Source organism: Nipponia nippon, unplaced genomic scaffold, assembly GCF_047370975.1.
Source record: "Nipponia nippon isolate SJK-2023a ecotype South Korea unplaced genomic scaffold, ASM4737097v1 scaffold_10, whole genome shotgun sequence".
NCBI classification, from domain to species: Eukaryota; Metazoa; Chordata; class Aves; order Pelecaniformes; family Threskiornithidae; genus Nipponia; species Nipponia nippon.
This window is the reverse complement of record NW_028262291.1, coordinates 17,459,030-17,484,491: the sequence shown is the minus strand read 5'-3', so window position 1 is coordinate 17,484,491 and position 25,462 is coordinate 17,459,030. Positions and strand designations below refer to the sequence as shown.

At 39.8% G+C, this 25,462-nt stretch overlaps 1 protein-coding gene across 4 annotated transcripts in view; it reads left to right on the top strand.

The window, feature by feature from the left end:
* KCNQ1 (potassium voltage-gated channel subfamily Q member 1) overlaps positions 1-24,644 on the top strand; it is a 369,368-nt gene extending 344,724 nt beyond the window's left edge. For all 4 annotated transcript variants that reach the window (XM_009462968.2, XM_087746749.1, XM_087746750.1 and 1 more), the window contains one exon: positions 22,542-24,644. In XM_009462968.2, coding sequence (XP_009461243.2) covers positions 22,542-22,748 — 207 coding nt within the window. In that variant the 3' untranslated portion in view covers positions 22,749-24,644. The remainder of the gene's footprint in view (positions 1-22,541) is intronic.
* The last annotated feature ends 818 nt before the right edge of the window (positions 24,645-25,462 follow it).

The window sequence follows — 25,462 nt, the reverse complement described above, 5'->3', positions numbered from 1 at the left end:
CAAAAGTAATTGTAAAAAGAAATATACACATGCAAAATGTTTTACTTTTTCCTGGTTTGGGTTAGCAGTGAGGTTTTTTTCACACAGCCCTCAGTAAAAGTCTGCCGTATGGGAAGGGCTTAGAGTGTGTTGTAAACAGCAGGTTCAAATCAAGGCTAAACCAGTCCTCTCGGTCCAGCCAAAGCCACAGGGTGCTTGAAACTCCAATCTAGTGCAATATTGGAAAGGAACTACCGTGCAGTAAATAGTAAAGACTATTTTTTCATGTTGCTGCTCTTATATGAATTCATTTTCTTTCAGCTACAAAATAGGGTGAAAAATCTGAGACAAAACAAAAGGAGGAAGAAAAAATCTTTTCAGTTACAGAATGACCTTTTTCATGGTCTTCAGTTCACAATGCTGCAAAATAGCGTATTTAAAGAAATTTTAAACATACTACTAAGTTGAGAAGATTGTTTCCTTACATGCCTTGAAGTTCTTTACTTCTTGACATATATTTTATTTTACATTTGGCAAGATAGCAGCTTGAGCCCTGAAAATCATCTCGTTTTAGCTACCTCGAAGCAATTTTAAAGTTCTGAAGTGAATTTAAAATGATCTGTCTTTTCTGATCTAATACTAAGAGATGTAGTCCTGGTCTGTACATGCGTATTCTGTAACACACAGTAAAATCTTTGGGAATTCTCCATGTAGTAAGTTTCCCATAAAGTTCTGAAAGCAGAGTTTTGCCTTTCTTATCTTATTGTCAAATGATTAAATATCTTTTTTTAAAAAAAAAGAAAATTAAAGCACTAGGAGTTTAACACCCAGTCATCCGTGTGCCACTGAAGTTAGGAAATACTAAGGCTAGTGGTTTACTCAAAGACATTATCTTTTCTGCTTTAGATTGACAAGACTTAACTATCATCTGATTGACTGTTTGTTTTTCAGTGTATGCCTTGGTCACCGGCAGAGCTCCATGCATCCAGTGTATTACAGTGGCAGGACTCCAAGGCAGTATTTGGCTATCAGTTTATTCACTAGATTTTTCATTCAAAATCCCTCTTGAGCTTTTCAGTATGGCTCAAATAAATTATTAGTTGGCTTAGAGTGCTGGCTGTAAATGTTTGGGCCTTTATTTGAGCATTAAAAAAGGCCTGGGAACTATTTCAGGGAAAGTATTATTAACAAATTCTATGTGATAAAAATCTACTATTTGTTTTGGTTTTCAACCAGGATTTTTTTATTTTGGGGGAAAGGCAGGGAGGAGGTTGGTGGCAAGGAGAACCATTCATATCAGAAACAATGTCACAATTACACAGAGTAGAGAGCCTGTCTAGAAAACAGGATTTTAAAAATTCTATAGAAACCTCCGTAGCCAAAGAGAGAGATCCCTATGGATGGCGGAGGAGGGTCTCCAGCAGCCGAGTCAGTGGCCTGGTACAAGAGTCCTATTGGAAGCAGAGGTAAAGGTTTCATTAAGAAAGCATTTCAGACAGTCAGCAGGCACACCCTGATTTCCAGGAAATAAGTGTTATCCTTATGAACTCCTTGAATACAAATCAAGGTGCAAGCATTCCTGGGAAGTGGACAGAACATGCTGGAGTCCCCGAGCAAGTTTCCTTCAAAGGGCGATGCCTCCCATGTTTTCCATAATTGCCCTGTGCAGCTGGATTTTCCACACAGCAATCCGCAGCATCTTCCTTTTCGATGTTAAATTCCCTCTACACAGTGTTTCTGTAGGTGGTATGTTAGTCTCGTCAGGTGCAGGTGTGAATCTCCATTGGTATTACTGGTTGCATCATGGGGCTGGGTTATCCCATGCAGCTTACAGATCTCGCTGCGTTTCTTCTTGAGCGGGGATATTCTTGGTAAACCCGAGTTTGATACAGTCCTCAAGAGACAATCAGGGCTAAGATTTTTGACCCATGTCTCATAAAACGGCATGACCAGCTCTTACTGTTTTCTTTCCCCTCTGTTATTTTCCCTGGTAATCAGATCAATGTGTACAAGACTGGCTTAACAAATTGGGCTTATAGGATCAAGATGGTTTCTTGTATCACCGAAACTGAACAACACCAGAGTTTAATGGAAAATTTTCACCTCTAATAATTAGATGGATTTATATTTTCCATCCATTTCCACACCTAAAAGTCTTGGAGAGACTTTTTTATCGAAACTTGAAAAAGTAGACTAGCATTGACACTAGTTGACTGTTCAGCTTGAAGCGCCTCCAGGGCCAGCCCTGATCTGAATGCTCCTGGGGTTAATCCTGAAGTAACTATGTTGTTGATAAAAAATAATTATTCTCGACTGTGCTTCTGCTCCTTTTAAAGTCAATGGCAAAGGTCTCACTGGCTTTAGAGGACACCCATCCTATTGTATTTTCACACAGTGATCCCAAAACACAGTCTGCTTTGGAAGGCTCCCAGGCAGGACTTGCTACCTGCTCACCTTGGGCAAAGCTGGAGATGGAGAGGTGCACTTCAACCATCCAAGGCCCGTACAGGGGGTTTTGGCAGTCCTGTTACTTTGCCGCATTAGCAGTTGCAGTTCTGTACAGGGAAAAACAATTTGCCTCTCCAGGGATTTCTGCTGGAAAGAGCCAGTTAGAGCCACTTACAGAAACCGGAAATTCTGCAGTTTTGTAAATGATTTTAAAAATGATAGCCCTCATGACAGGCGGTTCTTCAGAGGCCCTGCTCCAAAGCACTTCCCCAATGTGCAGGCACTTGGGTCAACATCTCCGGCGGGCAAGCTAATGGCAAGTCAGGACTGAGAAATGGTCAGGTTTTGTTGGGGAGAGGGGATGTTATTCAAAAAGTAAGAAGTCCTGAACACCTTATTTTAGATAGAGCTGGCAAAAATTAGCCTTTTGGAAAAAAACAGAAGTCCAGTTAGAAACCTCTGTGTTGTCACATGTGAACAAGGCTACTTGGGTAACATTTCCAGTCAAACTTTCTTGGAATCATTGATTTAGACTTGTTCATTGTAATCAGTATTTTAATCCAAGGACGTTGAAATGCTGCACTTAGTCTGTTTTGTTGTCTTTCTATTCCTCTTAGGCACTTTGGGATAGTGATAGGGTTTTTACTCTTTTAATGAAATGTTTCAGTAGTATCAACATCCATTATGAAGCTAAAGCCATTTATGTGTTTCCAAATGAAAATAGTTCGCAATTTCTGCTCCTTGAAATATCTCAATATTTTGAGAGGTTAAAAAAATTGTGATATGCCATAATTTCCCATACAACAGAAACTCTATTTACTGACCAAGGCAAGTAATGACAGTCCTCTCTTCTCTAAAAGTGACCGAAACTGTGGTATTGAAGCCAAGTAATGAAGCACAGTTTGTCTGCCATGTAAACGTATTTTGGGATTTATTATGTGTACTCACCAGCTTGTTCTTGGGCATTGGGAGTGCTTCGGAGCCTTACTGAAACTTTATAAGACATTTCCCACTATAAGGCTTTGTTTTTGTTGTGTGCAACTTTAACCATCTGACCTGAAGTTTTCCATCTTGGGCATCTCAGACTAAAATGTTTAGGAATGTGTCAGCTGAAAAGCTTCAGCCATTCTAAGAAAAAAGTTAGGAAGAAACACATAATTTTGCCCGTATTATTGTGATTATTTTTAAATCTTGTAAGTGTTTTGAGATGCTCTCCTACATCTATACTTTGGAATGAAGTCTTGAAATTTGTCTGGAAGTTGTCCTAATTTCAGGTACATTTATTTTTTCTCTTTAAAAAAAAAATCAACCAACCAACAACAACAAAAAACTTTACTTTTTATTTGGCCAAAGTAAGAGCCTCTGACATCACACATTCTTAGGGCAGAGGGGGGCAGCGGAGGGGGAGGTGCTGATCTTCTCTCTCCGGTGACCAGCGATAGGACAGGAGGAAATGGAATGAAGCTGCATCAGGAGAGGTTCAGATTGGATATTAGGAAAAGGTTCTTCACTGAGGGGGTGATCGATCCCTGGAACAGGCTCTCCAGGGAAGTGGTTACGGCACCAAGCCTGTCAGAGTTCAAGGAGCATCTGGACAATTCTCTTAGTCATATGGTTTAGTTTTAGGTAGTCCTGCGAGGAGCAGGGAGTTGGACTTGATGATCCTTATGGGTCCCTTCCAACTTGAGATATTCTGATTCTATGATTCTAAGTAACAATTTAAAAAACAAATAAAACTACTTGATTTTCAGAGGGAAGCTACTTCTGAAGTAGAAAACTACTTGTTTTTTTCAGAAGACAAAAGTTTTCTGAAGACAAAGTAATATAATAGTTCTTTACTAAAACATGTATAACTACTCTTTCTTTCCTTTTCTTTTTTTAGTAAGAATGTGTGAACTGAAGGTCAGATGTTTAGAGAAACCCATTAGGTGATTATTTACTTTTTTCCTGAAGCATGGCACAGTTTGTTGTTTCTGTGGCTGCTTGCACAGAGGACTCTGCAGAGAAACAGCAGAATCCAGACTTCCTTCACCAAATTAGGAAATGAAAATATATGGGACTGTATTTCCTAAGTTTGATTTTTCTAAAGCTTCAAGAAGCAAAGCCACAAGTAACTGTTGCTATGCAAACATAGATATTCTTGCAAGAGGTTAGAGGCGTGTTGTTCCCCTCCTGTGCTTAGGCCCTGTATGCCCAAAGACTGAACATGGCTCTGATGTCTCAGCTTATAAATACAGATTTGAGTACAGTCTCGTAGTTAGTAAGCATAGGGTTAATGAAGGAAGACGAAGTTGATTTGAACTTGAAAACTTTGGTTCGATTCCTAGCTTTTGCCCCAGATATTTTTTGTGTGAGCACAGGCAAGACATTTAATCCCTCCGTATCTCAGTTCCATATGTATAAAACAGGAATGAAAATACGATCTTTGTCCCACCCCTTTTTTTATCTCATCTATTTAGATCATGCATTTTTCAAGGCAAGGGCTGTTTCTCTCTGTGTGTGCGGACAACTCGTAGCCCATCAGGGCTCTGATCTCAGACAAGGCCCCTAAGTGCTATTAGTGTGTAGTAGCAATAACAATAATAACAACAACAATAATAATGACAACAGATGGAGTTTAAATTCTGACAGCTCTGAGCCATTACACATTCGGGAGTACGAAATACAGTCGAGCCCAAGACAGCTATTTTCATCGGATGCGAAAGTTAACAGTTTGGCAGGGTGACTGAATTTGGCATTATGTAAGCTGGGCTTTGCAACTTCAAACCCTGGTTTTATTTATGTGTGGTTTTTTACTCTCCATCTCCATACGGTTCGGTCTGTGACTGGCACTGTTTTAGAGCTGGCTCATTGTGGGATCTACCCTAGTGCAAATGACGTTTGGAAATCTGAAAAGAAGGTTTCTTTAATTAACTGAAAACCGGAGCCCATAGTCTACTTGATATGAAAAATAGGCCAAATTATAGTGGTATTCATAGCCTGCTGGAATGGTTGGTTGTTTTGGAAAAAAAATGTTTTTAAAGGAGGCTTGCCAAGAAACTGTTCTCTCAGGAAATGATAAATGGCAGTTTGGAGACTTGAGTGGCCTGTACTGTATGTATGTGTCTCGGTAACTGCTGACTCAATCCTGTGTGCTCCTGATGGCTCCCACATTCGCAGCACAGGGAATTTACAGTCCTGATTCACAAACTCATTACTGTCCTGCAGTTCGGGACTTTTACACATGGCCTCAGGATTGTTTTATCTGAAAACAATGCAAGCACATTTCTTTAAATTGCACTTCAGATAACCTTTTGGTTATCATTACTTTTACAGTGTATGCTAAAAACCTTGCAATTTCTTTTCCAAAACTATAGCTTCTCTGAATATATGCTGCCAGGTTTGGTGTTTTCTGTTTGGTTTGGGTTTTGTTGTTTTGTTTTTTTTTCTTTTATAGTATGTTTTCTATGAAGTTGTGAAGTTTTAGTAAATTTAAATAATAGAAGAATGAAGGCATGGCTTGCATGACAGGCTTAGTTTTTAAAAAAATTAAAGAAAGTGCCGTCTCTGTGCACTGAAGAAAGATCTGCTTTAAACAGTGCACCATTTAGTCATATGAGTTCTTTGCAGTGATATGTGCTGTTTACTATATACTGTCACTATAGGGGATATGTTGTGTGCAAGTGCACAAGCCTTTGGAGTGTACTCTTCTGACTGCTAACAGTGATCCATGCTTTCAGGCCATTTATATTACCTTAATCCCATTGACATCAATAAGTTTACTCCTCATTTACTCTGGGGTGAGAGAGAAGTGAACTGGGACTATTGTATGTTTAGGAGACATTGTTGCAAAACATGTCCCATTCCTGAGTCACAGTGGAGGGGAGAGAGAGGTTCAATGGGTACACAGAGCTCAAGGGATTATTTTTTTTCTGATGTTGCCTAATGAATCTGACTGAAAAGGGTCACACAAATGGTAGAAAAAATTTGCATCTATATGTCCATGAAAATTTATACTGTGTGCTTGTAAACTACAAGATGAAGTATGAATTGAAGAGTTCGGAGATAATTTGACAGGAAGTGAATCGATTCATTGCCTTCAGCTTGAATGTTGGAGTTCCTAGGCACCTTATGAAGAATTTGTGTATTTGGTCATTTGCATTCTTGAAAACCTTCTTAGCATTCACATTAGGAGGCAGTTGTGAAAATGCTGAATGCTTCAAAGGTCCCTTCTCTGCCCTTGCTCCATTATTTTTCTGCCCTAGCTCCTGTTCTTTGCCGTTTCTGAACAAATTCTTCTCCCTTTCCCCTTTTGCTTACCCTGCTGTATGTTACTGCAGTGCAGAGCAGCTGTAAACAGCTGGGTGAAGAGCCCTGCCCACGCCGTCAGTGCTCCTTGCCTTTGGTAGAAAGTCCTTTATACTGAGGACAGCATGAAACCTTGGAGTGTATTTAACTGAAGGAAGCACCTACCTAAAGTAACTTTCCGCTCTGTGATTTCCCAGTGAGAAATCTGCTGATGGATTTTACATGCAGTCTGACAGATTAGGAGAAGAGGAATACAAAATGCAGGTATCTCTGCCCCCTCTGACCAGTTAAATGCTGGTTTTCAAATTACATACCATTGATTCTTCAAGTTTTGCATACCAAGCTAAAGGAACTACCAGCACTGAGGTGTGAGCAAGCACCGTCTGGGGAAAACTGCAGATGACTTCAACTGGGGAACTACATCAGTGAAAAAAATGAATGCTGACCTTGGCATTTGAGTTCCAGCATGATTTTAGGTACATGAATAGCACCTATGAATTACAAAGTGGATAAAACTAAACTTCTTGACGTTTCTCACATGCTTACAGGTTTTGCTGGGTGAGGTATTGGTATACAGTGAGAGATGGAAAAAATGTTGTTTACATGTAAGTCAGAAGAACGTATGCTTAAATCTAGAAATAATGCTAAACTTCAGATTTCAACAACAGTATCTGATTACTCTCTTAATTTTCTCTGCTCATTCAAATGTTCCAGACTGTCTTCTTGTGCCCAGCAGTGGGGTAATACAGTCTTTCACCTTTAGAGACTTCAGAGTGTGAGTATATTTCCAGGGTTGCCTAGTTTTGCAGCATCAGAATGACTGCTCTAGAAATATAATGATGTCTGTCTCCTGGGGTGGCTGATTTAAAACCTTTGCCATGAGCAATGACCCCCGAGTGAGTGAAGTGCGTAATTAGTACAGGTGTTCACTGTACTAACAAAAGCATTTTTAAGCTCTGGGACTGTCTGCAAAGATTGAGTTCATGTCGTTTTCTACACATGGCAAGCTTCTTTGTCCAGCATGAACATACAGGCCCTAAATTAACTGTAGAATTATAAATAGACCATAGTTAAAATACATAAAGACAGAAACCTCATTTTGACCTCTTGTATTGTGCAATCACTATTACAGAAAGTTATAGACTATGTATTTCACATATACTTCTTTCCAAATACATGGATCTTCCTTACTGAAAAGCTCACTGGGAGTCGAGGGCACTCAGAGAGTAAGGGAAGTGTTGAGCACCTTGCAGCACTGCGTCGCAAACGGGTTTGACAGAGTTTGACCTATGTGAAATATTCATATAGAAAGGTTTCCCTGGAAAATGACACTTATTCCTATGTGTCAATTGTATGTGGAGAAACGCTGTGATTTAAACAAGCTGCTGCTTTCGCCAGAGGCTTATTTTCCTATTGTACTAGATGCTCTGTTGTGCCACAGCAGGGAAAAAAAAAAGACAAAGAATCAAGATAAAGTGATATTTGTGATGATGTGTCTGTATGTCTGCACATCATCTGCAGGCTGTGGATTTATTAGTTTTTCAGTCAGTAGAACTGTTATATAAATAATGCATATCAGAGCTGGTCACACATGGTCTTCTCACTTGCACATGTACACTGCGAGTACTGTCTGAGCCAGAGAGGAGTAAGTGCAACCAGACCTCCTCTGCCTTCTCTGTAAATCAGCTTTTAAAAGGCAGCGTCAGACACTTGTGTCGTCACGACAGTCCATGTCCTTCTAGAAAGATGCATTGGTGTGGTTATTGTGGGGGTTTCAGGCAGTGTGGGTGCTGTTTCTGACTCAGCCATCATTTTCTGCAGGACTTGAGGGGAGTCATTTCACCTTCTGTTGTTTCCATTTCCTCAGCTGTGAGTACTGGGTATCATAAAGCGTTTTGAGGCTTGGAGGTCAAAAATGAAAACAGAAGCGCTTGGTATTTTTATCATTTTTATATTCCCGCTGTTGTTCAGCATCTATCTTAAAACTTAGATATAATTTGAGAAGATTATTTCTTGATTTGAAAAGGCTGTTGCCTGAATATATAAAACAACAATGCAGTTACTATAAAGTAAAAGGAAGCAACTTATAGCTGAAAGGAACTGTAATGCTTGAGACTGAATGAAACTCTGTTCCCATTTCAGAGCAGGTGTGTCAGAGCTAAAATTGTTAGCTGAATCACATGAAGCCATCCATGAAACTGGATGAAAATGTCTTAATTAATTCAGAATGATGTTAGCATTTTAATCTGTAAAGTCCTTACCTGGTGCTATCTGACAACCTTTTTTCAAAGGTTGCATGATTAGGGGTGAATTAATTTCTCCACTGAGTAGCGGATTACTGCCTCTATTGGATGGGGGGAAAGATACTACTTAGGAAAAGAGATTAGCAGAAGAAAGAAAATAAATAACTCCATAGTAACTTCTTTCACTCTTTCAAGGAAAATATGCAAAGGGAAAAGAAGAAATGCCTGCAGCTAAACCAGTTTGTGCAGTGATACTCAGATCTTCCAAGTAAAGCACGGTCTGGCTTCTGTGAACACAAATGATCAATCTCCAGGAGGAGCAGGCTGCAGCTTGCTTCCGAAAGCAGGGTGCTGATTCTCTGGTGTTCCCTTCCCGGAGTGCCACTGTCAATGAAGTCCTTCCCGACTGATGCCCAAGACAAACCTGGTCCCTCTGTGGAGGACCATCCTTTAGCTGGCAATTAAAGTGATGTCTCTCATCACCTGCAACCATTGACGATCGTGTAGCACTCTTTGTCTGTCTTAGACAGGGTTGGGTAGCTTCTTTCTGCTGCCGTAATGTTCTCCTATGCTTTTGTCATATCACTACTCTCTGTTCCTATCTGTAAATGCTGTGGAGCGTTACCCTGTGCTGTGAAACAGATGCTGCCTCCCGTCACTGAGAAGCTACATTTTGTTATTGATTTAACAGGGGCTTGTGCAGCCCTTAATGGCAGGGGCTTGAGGAGGGAGATCCAGCTACATATTCATGCTCCTCCTTTGTGCAATTGCTGACAGTTCTGGTAGGAGGTGGGAGCGGAGAAGGGAAATGTCACAAAGCTTTATGTGCAAGACTGTCACCTCCTCTGCCTGAATGATCTTCCAGTATTTCATCATGTCTAGACTATATGTACTATGTTATCTTGTGTAGAAGCCTCCTCTATGATAGGATAAAATTACAAAGTCCAAATCCTTTTTGTTTTGAACAGTAATCATCATCATTATCTTAAGAATGAACAATCCAGGCTACTGCCTATGAACCAGAAGAACAACAAGAGGTGGATGCACATCTAACATCCAGAGCTGGGCAGATCATTTAGTCTTCAAGCCTGTCATGATGATTAATCAGCTAGGAAAGACTGTGAGCCTTTTACTTCCACCACTGAGCAGTTGCTTACACTGCCAATAGATCCACTTTTTTGAGTCACGGTTTACCAGTCCAAATAAATGCCCAGCCTGGCCATATTCCTAGGAGAAGTTATTGACAAAGAAAAGCACTAAGGTTTTTTGTTATCATTTTCATCAATTACATTTTTCAAACACGTTATTTTATCAGAAACATTTGTTTACTTTTGAAGTCATTATAGCTTAAAATGTTATGGAGAAGAGCCTTGATATTTTAACTGACTCAAAACCAGAGGGAAACCTGCAATGGAACCAGTTTGGAAAGTTAACCCATGCAGAACTTGTTACCGGCAGCAGCCAAATGATCTGTCTCTTAGTTTTCAAAATGAGTCAAGCCCCCAAAGTGTTAGGAAATTGGCTTAAAACCATAAGTTGTGTTTAAGCAAATAAAAGGAAACAGTTATCAGAGTCTTTAAAATCTAGTTTCTGAGACCTTGGTGTACACAGAAGACCTGTTTTCAAGGTTTCCTCTGCAATAATGTTGGTTAGAAGCTAACTCTGGAAATCGAAGCTGGTATTCTCGCATAGCTGGTTGGCTTCAGAACTTGGAATTTAAAGAAAAATGTCTAAAACTACAAAATGCATAACAAAATAATCACTTCATTTGCCTCAAATTCAACTGGCAGAGCTGTTGAACTCCTGCAGGCATGGTAATGACTTTGTATGACCCATGAAATTTGACTGAAAACCCTTCTTCATTAGCAGTTGGTTGCCTTTGTTGTAGTTTTGCTCCTGGTATCCATAAGATCTACTAGTTTGCCTTTATGAATAACACCATGACAGCCAAAAAGCAGGTTTTTTTCCTTTTAAACATGGTTTTCCACTGGTAAATATATTACATTCTAGCTCACTCGTTGGTTATTTGCTGGCTTGTGATTGATTGTATCTGCCTCCACTTTTTGAAGCGATCAGTAAACGAATGAAATGTGGTGTTGGGGTGTCCAAGACAACTTGATTTTAGAGCGTGCAGAGCACCTGCATCTTCTCTGGATTTCAGTGGGTTTGCTGGGTGCTTACATTTCTACAAAATGAAAGCATTTTTATTTTTAGTGTATTCTGAAGGAGATATCTCCGAGGATGTGATTTCAGCAGAAGTGAATGGTGGTTGGAAAGGCTGGGGGAGTAGAGTGGGCTTGCAGACTTTTTATCACCAATAAATTTCACCTCTGATCTCTGTGCAGCCCCTGGGAATGAAAAGTGCCTTTGGAATTGTGTGTGGTTTTCTTTCGTTCCACTGAGCTTTCCCACTGAAATTTTCTGTCTTGCATCTGTGTCTTTGTAAAGCTTAATGCAATGGCAAAACAAGAGGTCGCCTCCTTTCTGAGGAGCAGACTCAAGCATACAAGAATACAACCCCAGTTTTGTGTGTTCAGAATGGGTGCAAACTTGCCACCTTATTTATCACCAAGCTTTCTAACCCTCAAATGCCATGGCCCATAAATGACTTCTCCATAATAATATTTATCAAAGTATTTCTGGTCTAATTATTCATGCTGAGCTTGTTCGCTAAAAATTTCTCTTGAAAGAATCTTTTTAAAGATATTTCTTTTGAAAACAAATTCATGACCACATCAAACAGAGATTCATGCTGCCGTTGGTTTAATTACCAGCAGCCCTCAGGGAATCTCAAAACTCACTGTTGTTATAATTGCTTCTCTCCCTTTCTCTCCCCCACTCCTTTTCCCCTTCCATTTTTGATTGCTGCAGAAGTCATCGTATGGGTATTAATTCTTTAAGCTCATTTTAGGTACAAAGGAGTTTATGTCCTTTTTTGCCCATAGAGTAACTATCAGATTGTAAATAATGGGTAGATTATGGATGCTAAAAAAGGAACTGGCCAAAAATATTTTTGTGAAAAAACAGTTGAAGTCATCTTCTTTTTTAATGTCTTAAGCAAAAAGCAGATAGTGGTGCCCTTCCCTACTCATGCCGTGCCCTAAGATCAGATCCATAACCTGTGGGTATGTCTCACTTTCTATTCCAAACAGAGAAGCCAGTGCACCTAGTCTGGCTTTATTCCCTTTGAAAAGCAGTATGGATGCCTCATTGGGGTGAAGTGTGAAACATAACATAAGCAATGCTGACCTAACTCGATGTGATACATGGCATATTTGCTTTAAAAAGAGCAGCAGTCTCAAATCTGGTTTGAATTAGGAAAAGCGCCTGAGAGAAAGAAAGGAAAAAGGGAACCGTTTCATAGCAGGCATCTGAAAAATAACAGTTTGGAGGAAGGAGGAAAAATTGTCAGGCAAAACCTAACAGTTAAAGCTGAAAAATGTATTTCTAACACTGGGGATTATGAGTGTATACCTTATTCTTTGTTTTTTTAAAAATAAAATCTTGGCAACTTAAGTGCGTACTATGATGATCCAGAACGAGAACAGCTACTCAATGGTGAAATTATCAGCAGTACTCCGGCAAGAGGTTATTAGTCATAGTCCCAGTATCATACAAGAGCCAGAGCCAAGGATTCAAGAAGCAAAACATTCCCCTTTGGAGAGAGGTCAAGATTAGTCACTTTTGTTTTCTTTAATTGGTGAGGGTGGTAGGGGGGGATGGTTTGGTTTGGGGTTTATTTTGTTGTGGAGAAGAGTTTGGGACATATTTTTATGCTAGTTGGGTCTTTCACTTTTTTTTTAACCCTAAAGTGTTGTAAATATGCCACTGTTCCACACTGGAAACGGGAATCTACAGCTAGGAGAAAGGTGTTGTCTGATAGCCAGACTTCTGACAACAAAAATATGGAGTGATATTCAGAGGCTGTACTGCCGTGATTAAACCAGCAGAAAGAGTCCTCCAGAGGCAAGTACCGTGGGGAGTTTTCTTCACATCTGTGGAACTGAAGCATCTGACATATAAGTGCCTGTTAGCTAAACAGAGAGTCTTTCTTTCCTCTGCGGATAGGTGCCAGGGTGCTCAATCAGAAGGACCCAACACAGGAATGTTTTGCTGAAAGAGAATGTGATTGAGAATGGGAAAGCAATCAGTTTTCCAATCTTCTGTCTCATTAAAAAACGGAAAAGTGCTTTGAAGTTTTCTTTGAGATCTGAAGATCTGCCCAGGACAAGGGAAAACATTTTCAAGGTTTTGTTAGAGCTTCTCCTTCCAAGTTGAAGATGTTTAGCGTATCTGAAGGTGGGCCATTAACCTTGCTGCCTCAGTTTTCCCTGCTTTGTGCTAGCAATAACAGTACATATCTGCTGCAGTGTTCTACTGTATAGGTACACAAAGGTTCACGCAGTGCTTTGGATAGAAGATGCACTAATGACAAAAATAAGGGGCTTTTTTTCCTGGTTTCTTTGATCAATACTTCCCTTATATTTCTTGTTATCTCAGGCCTGTTTGACATCTTCCATAAGGCTGGATTTCAATTTAAGCATAATTTGGGAAACTGTTTATGATGATGGTGCTAGATGGATGTCCAGTGATTTTTGTGGATACATAAACTTCTCATACTTTTGGTGTCACTGATTCACTTGTAAAGCAAGAGTCCCTCTCTTCCTGCCAACTTGTGTCTTATTTTTAAATGGAAATGGAAGACAGTTGTGTCTGGTCAAAGAGATATTATTTCCTGAGGGTGGGGCTATAGTAGAAGAAGATAAGCAAATTCTTGAAAAATCCAGAGTATTCAGTTAATAGGATAGGGGGATTTTATCTTCTTTAGTAGCTTCTGATAAAAGTTATATTTAGAGATAAGACCCTAAACTTCACTTTCCTGCCTTCATGCAAGGAGAGAAAAACATTCCAAGCTCCCTTGTTCATCTACTGATACTCTGTTAGTTTAGAGGAAAGGGTTAAAAAAATAAATATCTGACCTTTGATTTATTTTAGAGAAAAAAATGCTGTATCCTGAGGCAGTGCTGGGCCAAAGACTGTAGATTTTGGACACTGTCCTAACTTGAAAATATCCATGTGTTTTAAGTCTTGTCTCATTTATATACAACAAGAGTCAACCACAAATTTTAATTGCTTGGCTATAGCCCTGTGGATGCCAGATAGATCTGTGAGTGTTGTGCACATCTGGGCATGCACTCAGTACTGTGAGGCCAGCAGGACTGGCCTGGGAGCTTGGGGAACGATGAGCAAGCAGAGGGGCTTCGTCGCCCAAATCTACACCTAGAGCTAAAGAAAGATTCTCAGGAAGAGCTGATTTCCAGCGGTTTGGGTGTTTTAAATAAGCCAAATATTTTTGCAAGAAGTTGTTAATAGCAGCAATAAAAGCACTGAGCCGAGGCCACTGTTCTTAGCTCTTTCTTCTCAAGCAGCAAGCCATATCCAGTCTCTGCTTCTTACCATCTCCTCCAGCCACATCCATCATGGTCCTTATTTCTGCCATGACTAGCAGCATTTTAGGTCATCCCTTTCCAACTTCTTTTACCCTCAGGCCTTTCTGAATCCTCTCCACTTCTTAAATAAGCACTGCCCCAAAAGCTTTCCGCCTTTTGAGGTCTTGTACTCTATAACAGTCCATGGCCAAGTGTATTTCGCTCTCCCATAATTTAGTTCTTCCGTTTGCCAGTGTCCTACCGACCTCCTTGTTAGGAGAGGTATATATTCATCTTACCTTGCTTCCTTTAGTCAAGCAGCAAGTTATAGCCAGGTAATTTTATGAATGTGACATGTAAAAACCAAATCAACTTGTGTGCTTGTAACTCTTTATTTCTATTTATTTCTCATAATTTTTAAGATCTTAAAGGAATTGCGCTCTTATATAAGCACAGCATCTGTTGTTGCTGCTTGTTTCTTTGGAGGTCTCATTTAATAGTTCCTCCTGTACCTCAAGTTTTGCCTGCTGCTGATCTGCAGCATTTATTCACATACGGATTATGTACTGAGTTGTGTGTAAGTGGCTGGAAATAGTCAAAGATAGCTGTGAAGGTTTCTGTTTTATAGCATAACATCTTCTTTAGCTACTGCTGTTCCTGAAGGCTGTATCTTCATTTTCATTTGGGGAAAAATGACAGTATCACAAAAGAGGCAGTTATAAAAACATGCTGCCAATGTTCTGTGTTTGGTAACATATATGCTGTATTTCATATTATTTGTTTATTTAAATACATATTACTGAAGTGGCTTTTTCGTATCAGTTTTTCAGTTTTTGACATGTCAGGGCATGTCTCTTACTATTGTCCGTTTCAAACAGAATTCAAGGGAGACGTCTAATCTGAAAAATGGCATTATGGTTGTAATCTACACTCTTCTAAGAACCATGAAAAGCTACAGGAAAGAAATGGAGCTGAGTGAATAGTTAACCAGAGATGTGGTATTTCCAGAAACTTTGAGGAAGCTTTTAGAAAAAGATGTTTTTCTTTGGGGAAAAGGACATTTGGAAAGGAAAAATAATTCTCTGTAGTATAGTTACTTGCTTATCAAAATTGCTTTCCCAATTTGAATGGAAAGAAAGAATGCATAAATCAACCCTGTCATTTCTCCCATTTCCTATAGCTTGAGCATCCGGTACCCTAGAGCTTATGCTGTACAATCAGGACCAAATTCTTCAAACAAACAAAAATTACTTTAAAATATATACACACACACACACACACACTATATATTACTATAACAAGTGTTATAGTCAGTAATCAAATGGCCACAAGCTGGTGTTACCTGTTTGTTTTACTTCCCAACATAATTAAGAAAAATGTGTGACAAAACTGAGTCTCTACATGGTACATTAGGAATTTACTATGCCAAGTCAAGACCTTTTTAATAGCAGTTCACTGATATCAAGGTAACTTCTGGAGAATCAGAGCCAGCAACTGCCTTATAAATCTGGTTGTTTCTGAGCTCTGACCCTGATGCAACAACTCAGAAGTTTCTTCCCAGTGTCAGGTCATCACCCTCTGTTGAAAGCACAAGCGGCACACCCTGATTAATGGTGAATTATCAGCAGTCATTTAAGGGTTACTACTACAAAAAATAAGGGTTTATTTTACACTTTTGAGAAGTGTAGGAGAAATATTTTACTATAAAAATAGAGAGTAAGATGAGATCAGCAACAGTCTCAGTTTACTGAAAAAACAGAACAATTTTTAGTATCTCAAAGCGAAGAAGAGATTGGCACTGATAGCTTTATGCAAGAGAGCTGATTTTAGGACACAGTGCGTAGCAAATGCCTTTCTTTCCAAAGATGCTTTTTGTCTCAATTTTATCTATTTTATTTGTCAGTTAAGACAGTGGTTACAGTGTTCATACAATATTTTCATTGACTAGAAAGTGACTTGTGACATGCAACCCTCAAAAGCTGTTAATTTTGTTCCTCAGAAGCTCAGCCTTTATTTTTCTAGCAATGAGTAATCTTCTATTAGAAGAAAGTGTTTTCTCACTGGCTCCACTTCCTCTATCCTTCCCCCAGACACCACACACATACTCCCTTCTTTGGCCAACTCTCAAGAGAAAGTACAGACAGTCTGGAGAACAAATCTTCCTTCATGCAGATTACATTCTCCTATAAACACCTCAGCGACGGGTATATAACCTCCAGCAAGACTGCTGCCTAATCTCTGGCAATGAAATAAACAAATCGAAGCCAGAAGCTTTGATAAGGGGATTCACAAGAATCTGGGATCTTGCGTACTGTAAATGGAAGGAAGACTCTTTCCATGATTTTTGAAGAATCATGTACCTGAAGAAAGAAACTTCCTTTAATAATACTGAAATTATTGGTCTCTCATGCCACTATTATAGTTACAGAGAAGTGTTCAAAATAAATCCTCTATGAAGATTCCCATACCTATCCCTGAGCTTCTCTAGAAAGCCACTCCTAATATCGTATTTGTTCCTGTCCACAGGGCCCTCAAAAGTAAAGCATTAACTTTTAGAAATATTGAGATACCAAAACGTGCAGGGACTTAGCAAGAAGAGGAGCCAGGGAAGCTGCTCTCTGAAGCTTCCTCAAATATTCTCAAGAACAGTACTTAGATAGGATGAATCCCACCAAAGAAAAACATGATTTATAACCACACCTTCACTTGCAGAACACGCTCGCTGTTTTCTTAAGTACCGCTTCATACTGATAACTTCCTTCTTATCATTGCCATTATCAGGTATCATAAGTTCTGGAATATTTTTTGCCTCTTATCTATTCTTCAACTGAGTCATTAGTGTGCCTGATGATGATTTTGTTAACAAAAAGGACATTTTTGTGTGGTTTTTTATGAAATATAAAGCTAGCTCATTACTGAGTATAGTATTGAATAGCAAATGCATTAGGGATTCTATACAACACCGCTTACGAGGATGCACAGATGAAGAAAGCATCGTTTTCTTTCCCTAGACGTGTGCCGTACTACAGAGCATTAGGGTCCCCCTTATTAAGAGGCCACCAGGAGGGGTAAATACATGAAGATCTCCCCAGTCGTCTTCAGTTATTTTGAAAAAGTGCCTTAAAGAGCTGGTTCCCTTTGAGCTAAAAAGCTGCACCCTCAGGAATGAATGCTACTCAAGATAAGTCAGGATAGCAGACTTGGGAGCCAAATGTTGGAAAAGTAGCTGAAATTTTCCTTTATCGCATTTTTGTTCAGCCAAGCGTAGCTTGCATTCTGGTTTTCCTCTTCTTCTTTAGCAGCTTCACGCTCAGCTTTCTGCATTGAGAATAAGCACAGTCCCCCTCAAACCGCTGAGTGAGCACTGCGCTGATAAAAAAATCTCTTAATTAAGCACAAATGATTTGTTTAATTGGTCAACCACGTTAAGAACATAGGTAGTTATAAACCACCATTCCGTCCAAAGGGACTACGATTTTTACCCTTAATAATATTTACTTTTGAAATCTCCGAGAATGAGAATGAAGGGCAGATGAGACAGCTTTAATAAACAGTGTTAATCAACCTTGATCCCTCCAGATCATGGAGCAGCGCTTGGCATAAGTTATTAGTAATTTGTGGTCTTTGCGGCCTAAATTATGCCAAACTCCTAATTTCATCATTCAGCTTCCTCCCTATCCTGAATATCCATGGCTGAAAGCAGCGTTCCCCTCAGCTCTGTAATTCCACCTGTCCTTGCCCCTTCCCAGTAAATCCCTATAATTAGTTTTGGGAATAGGTCTCCAGAGTGCTGCTGTTTAGTTCTGCATTACAGGGGTGCAGGAAGGAGACTCTCCTCCAGATGTCCCTGGAGACACTCAGGCTTCTTTGTTTTGGTTGGTTTGTTTGTTTGTTTGTTTGTTTGTTTGTTTGTTTTTAAAAAGCAAGGAAAGAATTTCATTGTTACATTTTATGTTCTGAATTGTACCATGAATGTTATGAATGTTTAAAATTACAGGGCATTTAAAATGAATATAATGTAAAGATCTGGAGCATTTTAATAGATAAATTGCTCATTATTTTATTCTCTTCTCTCATCACAAGCACAGTTTCTGTCTTGTTCACTAGCACCTCCTGGAATGCCTTTGATACCTTTATAAAAGTTGGCATGTCACTTTATATCCAGTTGTAGAGAACTGCTGCTCCTGAAACCATGACCTAAGAGGACCTTGTGGTTCGTAGGAACTACGTCATCGCCACTCGTCTATTGTGTGGGGTGTCCGAGCAGTCCTGTGCTTCTGTGACTTTTCAGGGAGAGCAAAAACCTGTTCTGTAACATAGCTACATTTCTTTATGATTTGCCATTTAAGATTTGTGCTCTAATCTCCCAGCCTTTGTGAAGAACTAGTTGGTTTTGGGTTTTTTTGGGTTTTTTTTCCGCAGTGCACTGCATGGATGGGACTTTTTTATTATTATTTTTTTATAGCTAAGAGCTAAGTTCAAAGCTTGTTTAAATCTGCTTCTCTCCATCTGTGCTCAATCTATGATCCTTGGATCTTTTTTAAAAAAAAAACTTATCTCAGCAGATGAAAAAATCTTGTTTTCATACAATATTTCAGTAAGACTTAGGAATAACTGTGGTGTGTAATTTCTGAAGAGTTTCAAACACTGCCTCCTCTCCCCAACAACTATGAAATGCAAAGGAAATTATTTGCCTATAAAGAATCTGATCATCCAAACATCATGCTTCTAATGAAACATAAATCAGCTAGAAAGAGCTTACTTAGTTTTTCCTTAAAGAAACAAATCAGTCTGAGTTATTTTTCTACATAATTAGCAATGTTTGCTGTTTTAAGTAGAGGGATCAGAGTTGTCCAAAGCAGTTAAGATTATAGCAACATCAGCAGTTTTTCTGTTTGCTTTACTTTTATTCATTCTGGCATCATAGCTAATTTGTAATCAAGTAAATGTGTTTGAAAGTATGATTCAGGGGAGATGATACACTTCTCCATGCTAAGTGCATAAAGCTTGTTTAATGAAAAAGGTGTTGCACACAATGACATTTTTCTAGTGGGTATAATTATCTCTGCAGCAAACAAGTGAAGGATGTATTTCAGGATGTGTGTTTGGCTGAAAAGGAGCAGGTTGGGCATGCTAATAAGCAAGGCCATTCACCAGCAAGCCTCTTATTCTTCTACATCAGAGGCCTGTGATGACAGTAGAAGTTTCCGTCTGGTGGCTTTTAATTGTCTCTGTAAAATGTCTCATACTTTAAGCAGACACCCCTTTGGCAGAACCGAGGACGGGGGCTCATCGTCCAATTGCCGTCTCATTTGCAAATGTCATCTTTTCTGATCCAGCCCCAAGAAGCATGAGCAGAGCGATGTACAGAAACCCAGACTGCTCCTTCTCTTGTAATAGCCAAAGAATATGTTACTATTTGGGATTGACAATTCAGTCCAAGATTGATTCAGAGCCCACTGAAGTCACTGGAAGTCTGTGATTGCCAAAAACTACCACTGACTTCAGCACGTCTTGGAGCAAGCCCTCCACAGGCGCAGAACTTCCTGGGAAATGGCTTGCTTTATTGGAAAGCAAAACTGATTAAACAACAATTAAACACAACCCACTATCTGGACCTCCCTCCACAAAAGCTTTGTGGCTTTAGAGCCCTACCCCGATAAGCAGGAACGTGTAAGATGAAGGTCTTTACTTTTTATCTCATATGGCTCAGCTCAATAGTAATTAGCTTCTGCTTCTGTGGGCCTCCTGCACTCCACAGCTGCAGCAGCCAAGCCTCGTTCCCTAGAAAAAATTAGACAATTCTCTCTGGGAATTTATTTCCCAGCAAGAATATTCACGTCTCACTTCTCTCCAGTACTTCATCACCAAGATGCACAGCTCTTGAAGGGCTGTCCAGATCTCGGTCCAATCTACTGTCATGTTCAATAGCTCATCACTGCAAGAGTTTCATAAATGCACATTTTCCAGATATATCTTCAGTCTGTGTTTCCTCTGATAATCCCTGCCTGGAATCACAAATTAAGAAATATATCTATAAAAATCCCCTATTTGGTTTAGAATAATTAGCAAAAAGACATTTCTTATTAGAGGAAAAGTTGTCCTTCGGACTCTGAAGATAGCTGTTTGTCTGCAGTCTTCCCCTACAGTCCTTCCAGCACAGCTGTCTCAGAAAGCAAGCAATACCTGGGCAGCGGGGGATGGAGGAATGAGGTATTTTTGCAGGCTTCACTAGAACCAGTTTGTAATGTTACGCTTGGAGCATCATGAGTTTGCCATCTGTGATGGGCACCATTTGGGCAAAGCATGCCTTTTTTTAAGGGAGTGAACAAGTAGTGATGAAATGAAAACCTGATGATCTGCTCGATTTTCCATCTGTATTTTCTTCTAGAAATCTTGAACTTATGTGTTCTTCAGCTTCCTCATTTGAAGAATCTCATCTTTCAACAGCCATTTCCATCCAAAATTACTAGTGTTTCATGTACCATCTAGGGTGCTTTGCCTAATGTTTTCAAAATCAGCTGCAAAGTATAAATCTCTGGCACCTCATATTTTTAAATCACTGTATCTGCTTCCCTACCAGTTGTACGAAGTGTTTGAAAAAAACAGCATTTTCTCTACGGTGGAAAAACATTTTAGTCTCTGCTGAAATCCTCCAGGTTTGTTGATGTTCTGCTCAGCCTTAGTGTCTTTTACTATCCTGTGTGATACTTGGATGATAGCCAGGCACATATAAATTGCTCCCACTCATGCTCTCTCTGGCGGTTTTATGTGCCTTTCACTACTTTCTAGCAGATATTTTAGGCAGCAATCTATTCCTATCATGGGTTTTTTTGCTTACTTTCTTTTCCCTTTTTAAAACATATTACATCTTTTTGCCTAGAATTTGCTTAGTGCTTTAGGATCCCTGTGGATCGATGGGTCAGAGACTACAGTGGCAAAACCATGACTTTCTCTTTAGGCTTGTAGAAGGGAGTAGGAGGCCATAAGAAAGACTCCTACTGCCCAGTTTCAATGCTTGCCGTGCCAAGGGGCAGAGTGGGCATGACTTTGAAGCTGGAAGTGCCCATCTTCCCCTCAGTACGTTGGAGGCAGCACAGAGAGGAGGCTTTCCATGCCAGATAGAAGGGGTGGCACACATTACTTCTTGAGTGGAAAATGCAAGAAGCCAGATACTGAATCCGTGGTGCTCCTAGAAACATTTCGTTCTTGATTTTCCTCTGAGTACCACAAGTGTACATTAAATAGAGTCTAAATTTTGGACAAATCCATAACGTAGTCTCTATTAAGTACCCTGATTTTTCGTTATATTTCTCCTAAAGATTAGAAGAAAGAGCAGAAAAAGCAAAAAAAGAGGAATTAAATAACTTAAGGGGCTTCTGTCTAAAGGCGGAAGAAAATGAGCATTATGGATTCAGGCTGAACCTTCCTCTGCAGCCCCCCAGGTAAAAAATTAGCTTTCACCCCTCTTAGAAGAGTTTCTGGCTTGTTGTGAATCACTTCATTCAAACAGCAATCCTAGTGAACACTGTGTCATTGGGGGAGGGGAGCGTAACACTGAATCATGCCCCACTCCCAGCCCTGGCCACAGACCCCAGCTGCGATACGCTTGCATCAGCAAAAATACCTGTGGGGCATTTTGTGGCCTGGACTGGTGATTGGGCCCAAATGTAAACACAGAGCATCAGTCAGTCCTAGCTTAGTGTTGATTAGATCACTGCAAGTAGAGCAGATATTTACTAGAGCATATTGATATTATTAAGGCATATAAGCGTGTTAGAAGTTTAGCATGTTTTCAAAAAAATATGGACATAATAATAACAAAAAAACACAGAAACTCAGTTCTGGGACTTAGTTCTCTATCCCAGCACATCTCTTTAAAAGCCCATTTGTCATGTGTTCATCCAGGTATAAAATGATTATCCAAGCACATAGCAGGTGTGAGTATTAACAGGCCTGTCCTCATCCAACTCTGACCTATTGCATTAAATTTCTAATGCTCTGTTTGATGGATTGTGAATCTGTGGTGTCTTTGTAGAGGTTGTTGTGATCCTAATTAAGAAAACTGTCATTTTAATACTGCATTTGTATCACGTGGTTTGTTGCAATTTTCTCACATGCTGCTACTAAACAAACCTTCCCTTTGCCTTCGTAGGTTACACAAATGGACCAGAAACTGAACCTCATTACAGATATGCTGCATCATCTGGTTTCCCGTCAGCAGGGGGATCAAGGGAACAACAGATCATCTCAGAGAGGCAACAACGTCAACTCGGATCTTTTCCTCCCTAATAACACCCTGCCGACCTACGAGCAGCTGACAGTACCGAGAAGAAACGAAGATGAAGATGATATATCCTGATGTGGTATAAGTCTGGGTTGGGTTCTTCCCACCTTTCTCCTTTAAATGGGACTGAATGTTGTCAACCTGGAAGGAATTAAGTTCATCAGCCATCCAAGAAAACATGCGACTACCATATCTATACCATTAGTCTCCAATATGCTCTTCCAAAGCCGCTCATAATAGCTGAAGGACTGCCAGACTGTCTTCTACCAGGCAAAACTTACTCGTTGATGTTGTTCACGAACAAATGATCACAACTCGTTATTTCTCAGAAAGACCAAAACGATGTGAGGACAGACGAAATGGCAAGGATTTAGAGCTCCTTTAATAATAATAATAGTAATAATAATATTCTAATAATACTTGAACTTAGATGGAAAAAGTGCATTCTGTTTATGAATCTGCAGATAGCAATATATTTCTACTACTAAGGTTTTTAAAACAAACTAGAATAACTTATGTTGTTTTTATTGTATAAACGTACACTAACATTCTAGAGAATGACAAACCACATACTGAATGATTTTTCTTTTTCTGTTTTATTTTAACGTTGCTACATAAACAGTTATCAGATAATGACCAGGTTTTTTAAATCTGTTTTTCTTCAGGGAGGAACTAATCCTTAATCTGGAACAATACTATTTATAGTGGAAAGTGCTATAGATTTTTTAAGATATCAGTTTTTCATGGGGAGACTATAAAGTATTACATAGAAAAAATAATTCTGCTTTCTAGAAAATTGTTGCCAAAGAATTTATATATAAATAGAAAACACGGTGGTCTGAATGTACTTGTCCTGAAATAGCTTTTTAAAAAGAAGGCTCACTACTTCTTAAATCTACTGGGTTTTAGCTTACAGTTGCCAAGAGTAGTACAAGAGGCTGAAGTGACTGGACTTGCTGGTCAAGTGCTCGAGCTGGCCACTTAGTGAGCATCAATAATCCTCGCAGGAATCGAGGCCCCAGTTCAGGAAAGCATCTCTCATCCCAACAGCATATATGACAATTTGAATAGTTTCCTGAATAATGTCTTAAGAAATTCAACTCCCTACAAGAGTCATTTGGTATTGAAAAATGCCAGCTCTAATTTAGAGGACCGAGGGCCTCAGCTACAACCCACAGAGCTGAACCACATTACCCCACATGATAGCTGCAATAAAGCCAGCAGCATCTGGCTCAGTGTGATTTTTCACATACACAAGGTGAGCAGGATTTAGGCTTTGATTCCGAAGGTTGAAATTCAACCCTTGCAGATAGTCAGCACCTGTACCATAATAGCCCTGCTTTGAACATGGAACATCTTTAAGGCTGCCAGACTGTCAGGAAGAGCTATTTAGTCCAGTGTGGTGGTGGTGGTAGCCCACAGCGCTGGCAAAAGAGGGAGATGTAGACAGATTTATCAGCTCTTGCACTTTGAGCATCATACGCATCCAGTGGACCCAATTTCCCTCACTGCAGGGCCTGTACCCCACAGCGGTCTCTATCCCTCTCCTGGAAAACTGATGCCCTAAAGCCTCGTAACTTTGCACAGCAGTTAATGTCACCAGTCTTTAATATCTCTGAGCAGTCTGAAATACTGATGTGTAATGAACTGAGATCACAGGGAACCTTCTCACAGTGCTGCTCATATTTTGGGCTTTCTTTTCAACATTTCATCTCTTTCACTTGGACTGCAGAGTATATTGTATTTAACTTTACAGGTTATGTTACAATTATCCAGCCTCGCTGCTGTACGGTAGGTAAACGTTAAGGGTGTAGTAATTTACAGGCATAAACAGGAATTGTATCTGGGCATTATGTTTTATAGAAATCAAGATTATTGTCATGATTTTGAACATTTTTTAAATGAGATTGACTATGTAATTTCAGGTTATCAATCAGCCTGTTAATTTCCTAATAAAATACAGGACAAGAGTGCCATGTCTTTTGGTTATTCTAAAATCCCGACACTTGATACACACAGGAAAGCTGTTGGCTTTGCTTTTGTTTTTTCTCTTAGCCCACTGTACAGTGTACAGATGCCTTATTTGCAATGCAGGACTGGAAACCTTCTGCTGATTCTTTACTAGAGAAATAAAAGAAAAACAGGCCTTAATCAGCTGGGGTGGCCTTGAGGAGGAAGGCATGTCTTGTAGCCCTTGCTGAAAGCAGCCAGGTTTATGCATTTCTAGGGGTGGTGTTAACCAGAAAATGCATCCCTTCCTACCTGTTTGTTCCCAAGACCACACCTACATTTTCTGTTTGGCAGCTAATCTCAGTGATAACAGTGTGGCATAGCAAACATTTTATGCAAAAGATAATTTCCCTTTCTTGATGTGTCAGTTGGTCTATATCCATCCAAAAATCACCTGGGAATAACCAGGTTTTACAGATTCTCAAGGCTGGTGGCAAGTTGTTGCGAGGTCAGTGATTTCCTCACCTGGGTCCAGCTGATCATTTCAGAAAGAGCACCAGCTGTGGGACCTGCTACTTCAAATCTGATAATCCACCTCACCCTAAGAAAAAGAAGATGATCCATTTTCCAGGCTGAAGAGGGATGTCATAAAATGAGCCATCCAAATTTGCTGTGCAGCTGCCTGGAGCTAGCCATCCCCAAGTGCTCCCCGCAGACAGGTCTGACCTCTCTGCTCGGAGGACCAGGCTGGATTTATCTTGCCTGCTGCAGCTTCATACCTCTACAACTTCTCCTGGAAGTAGGTACCTCGGCTTCTTTCTTTCACAGAGGATTGTGGA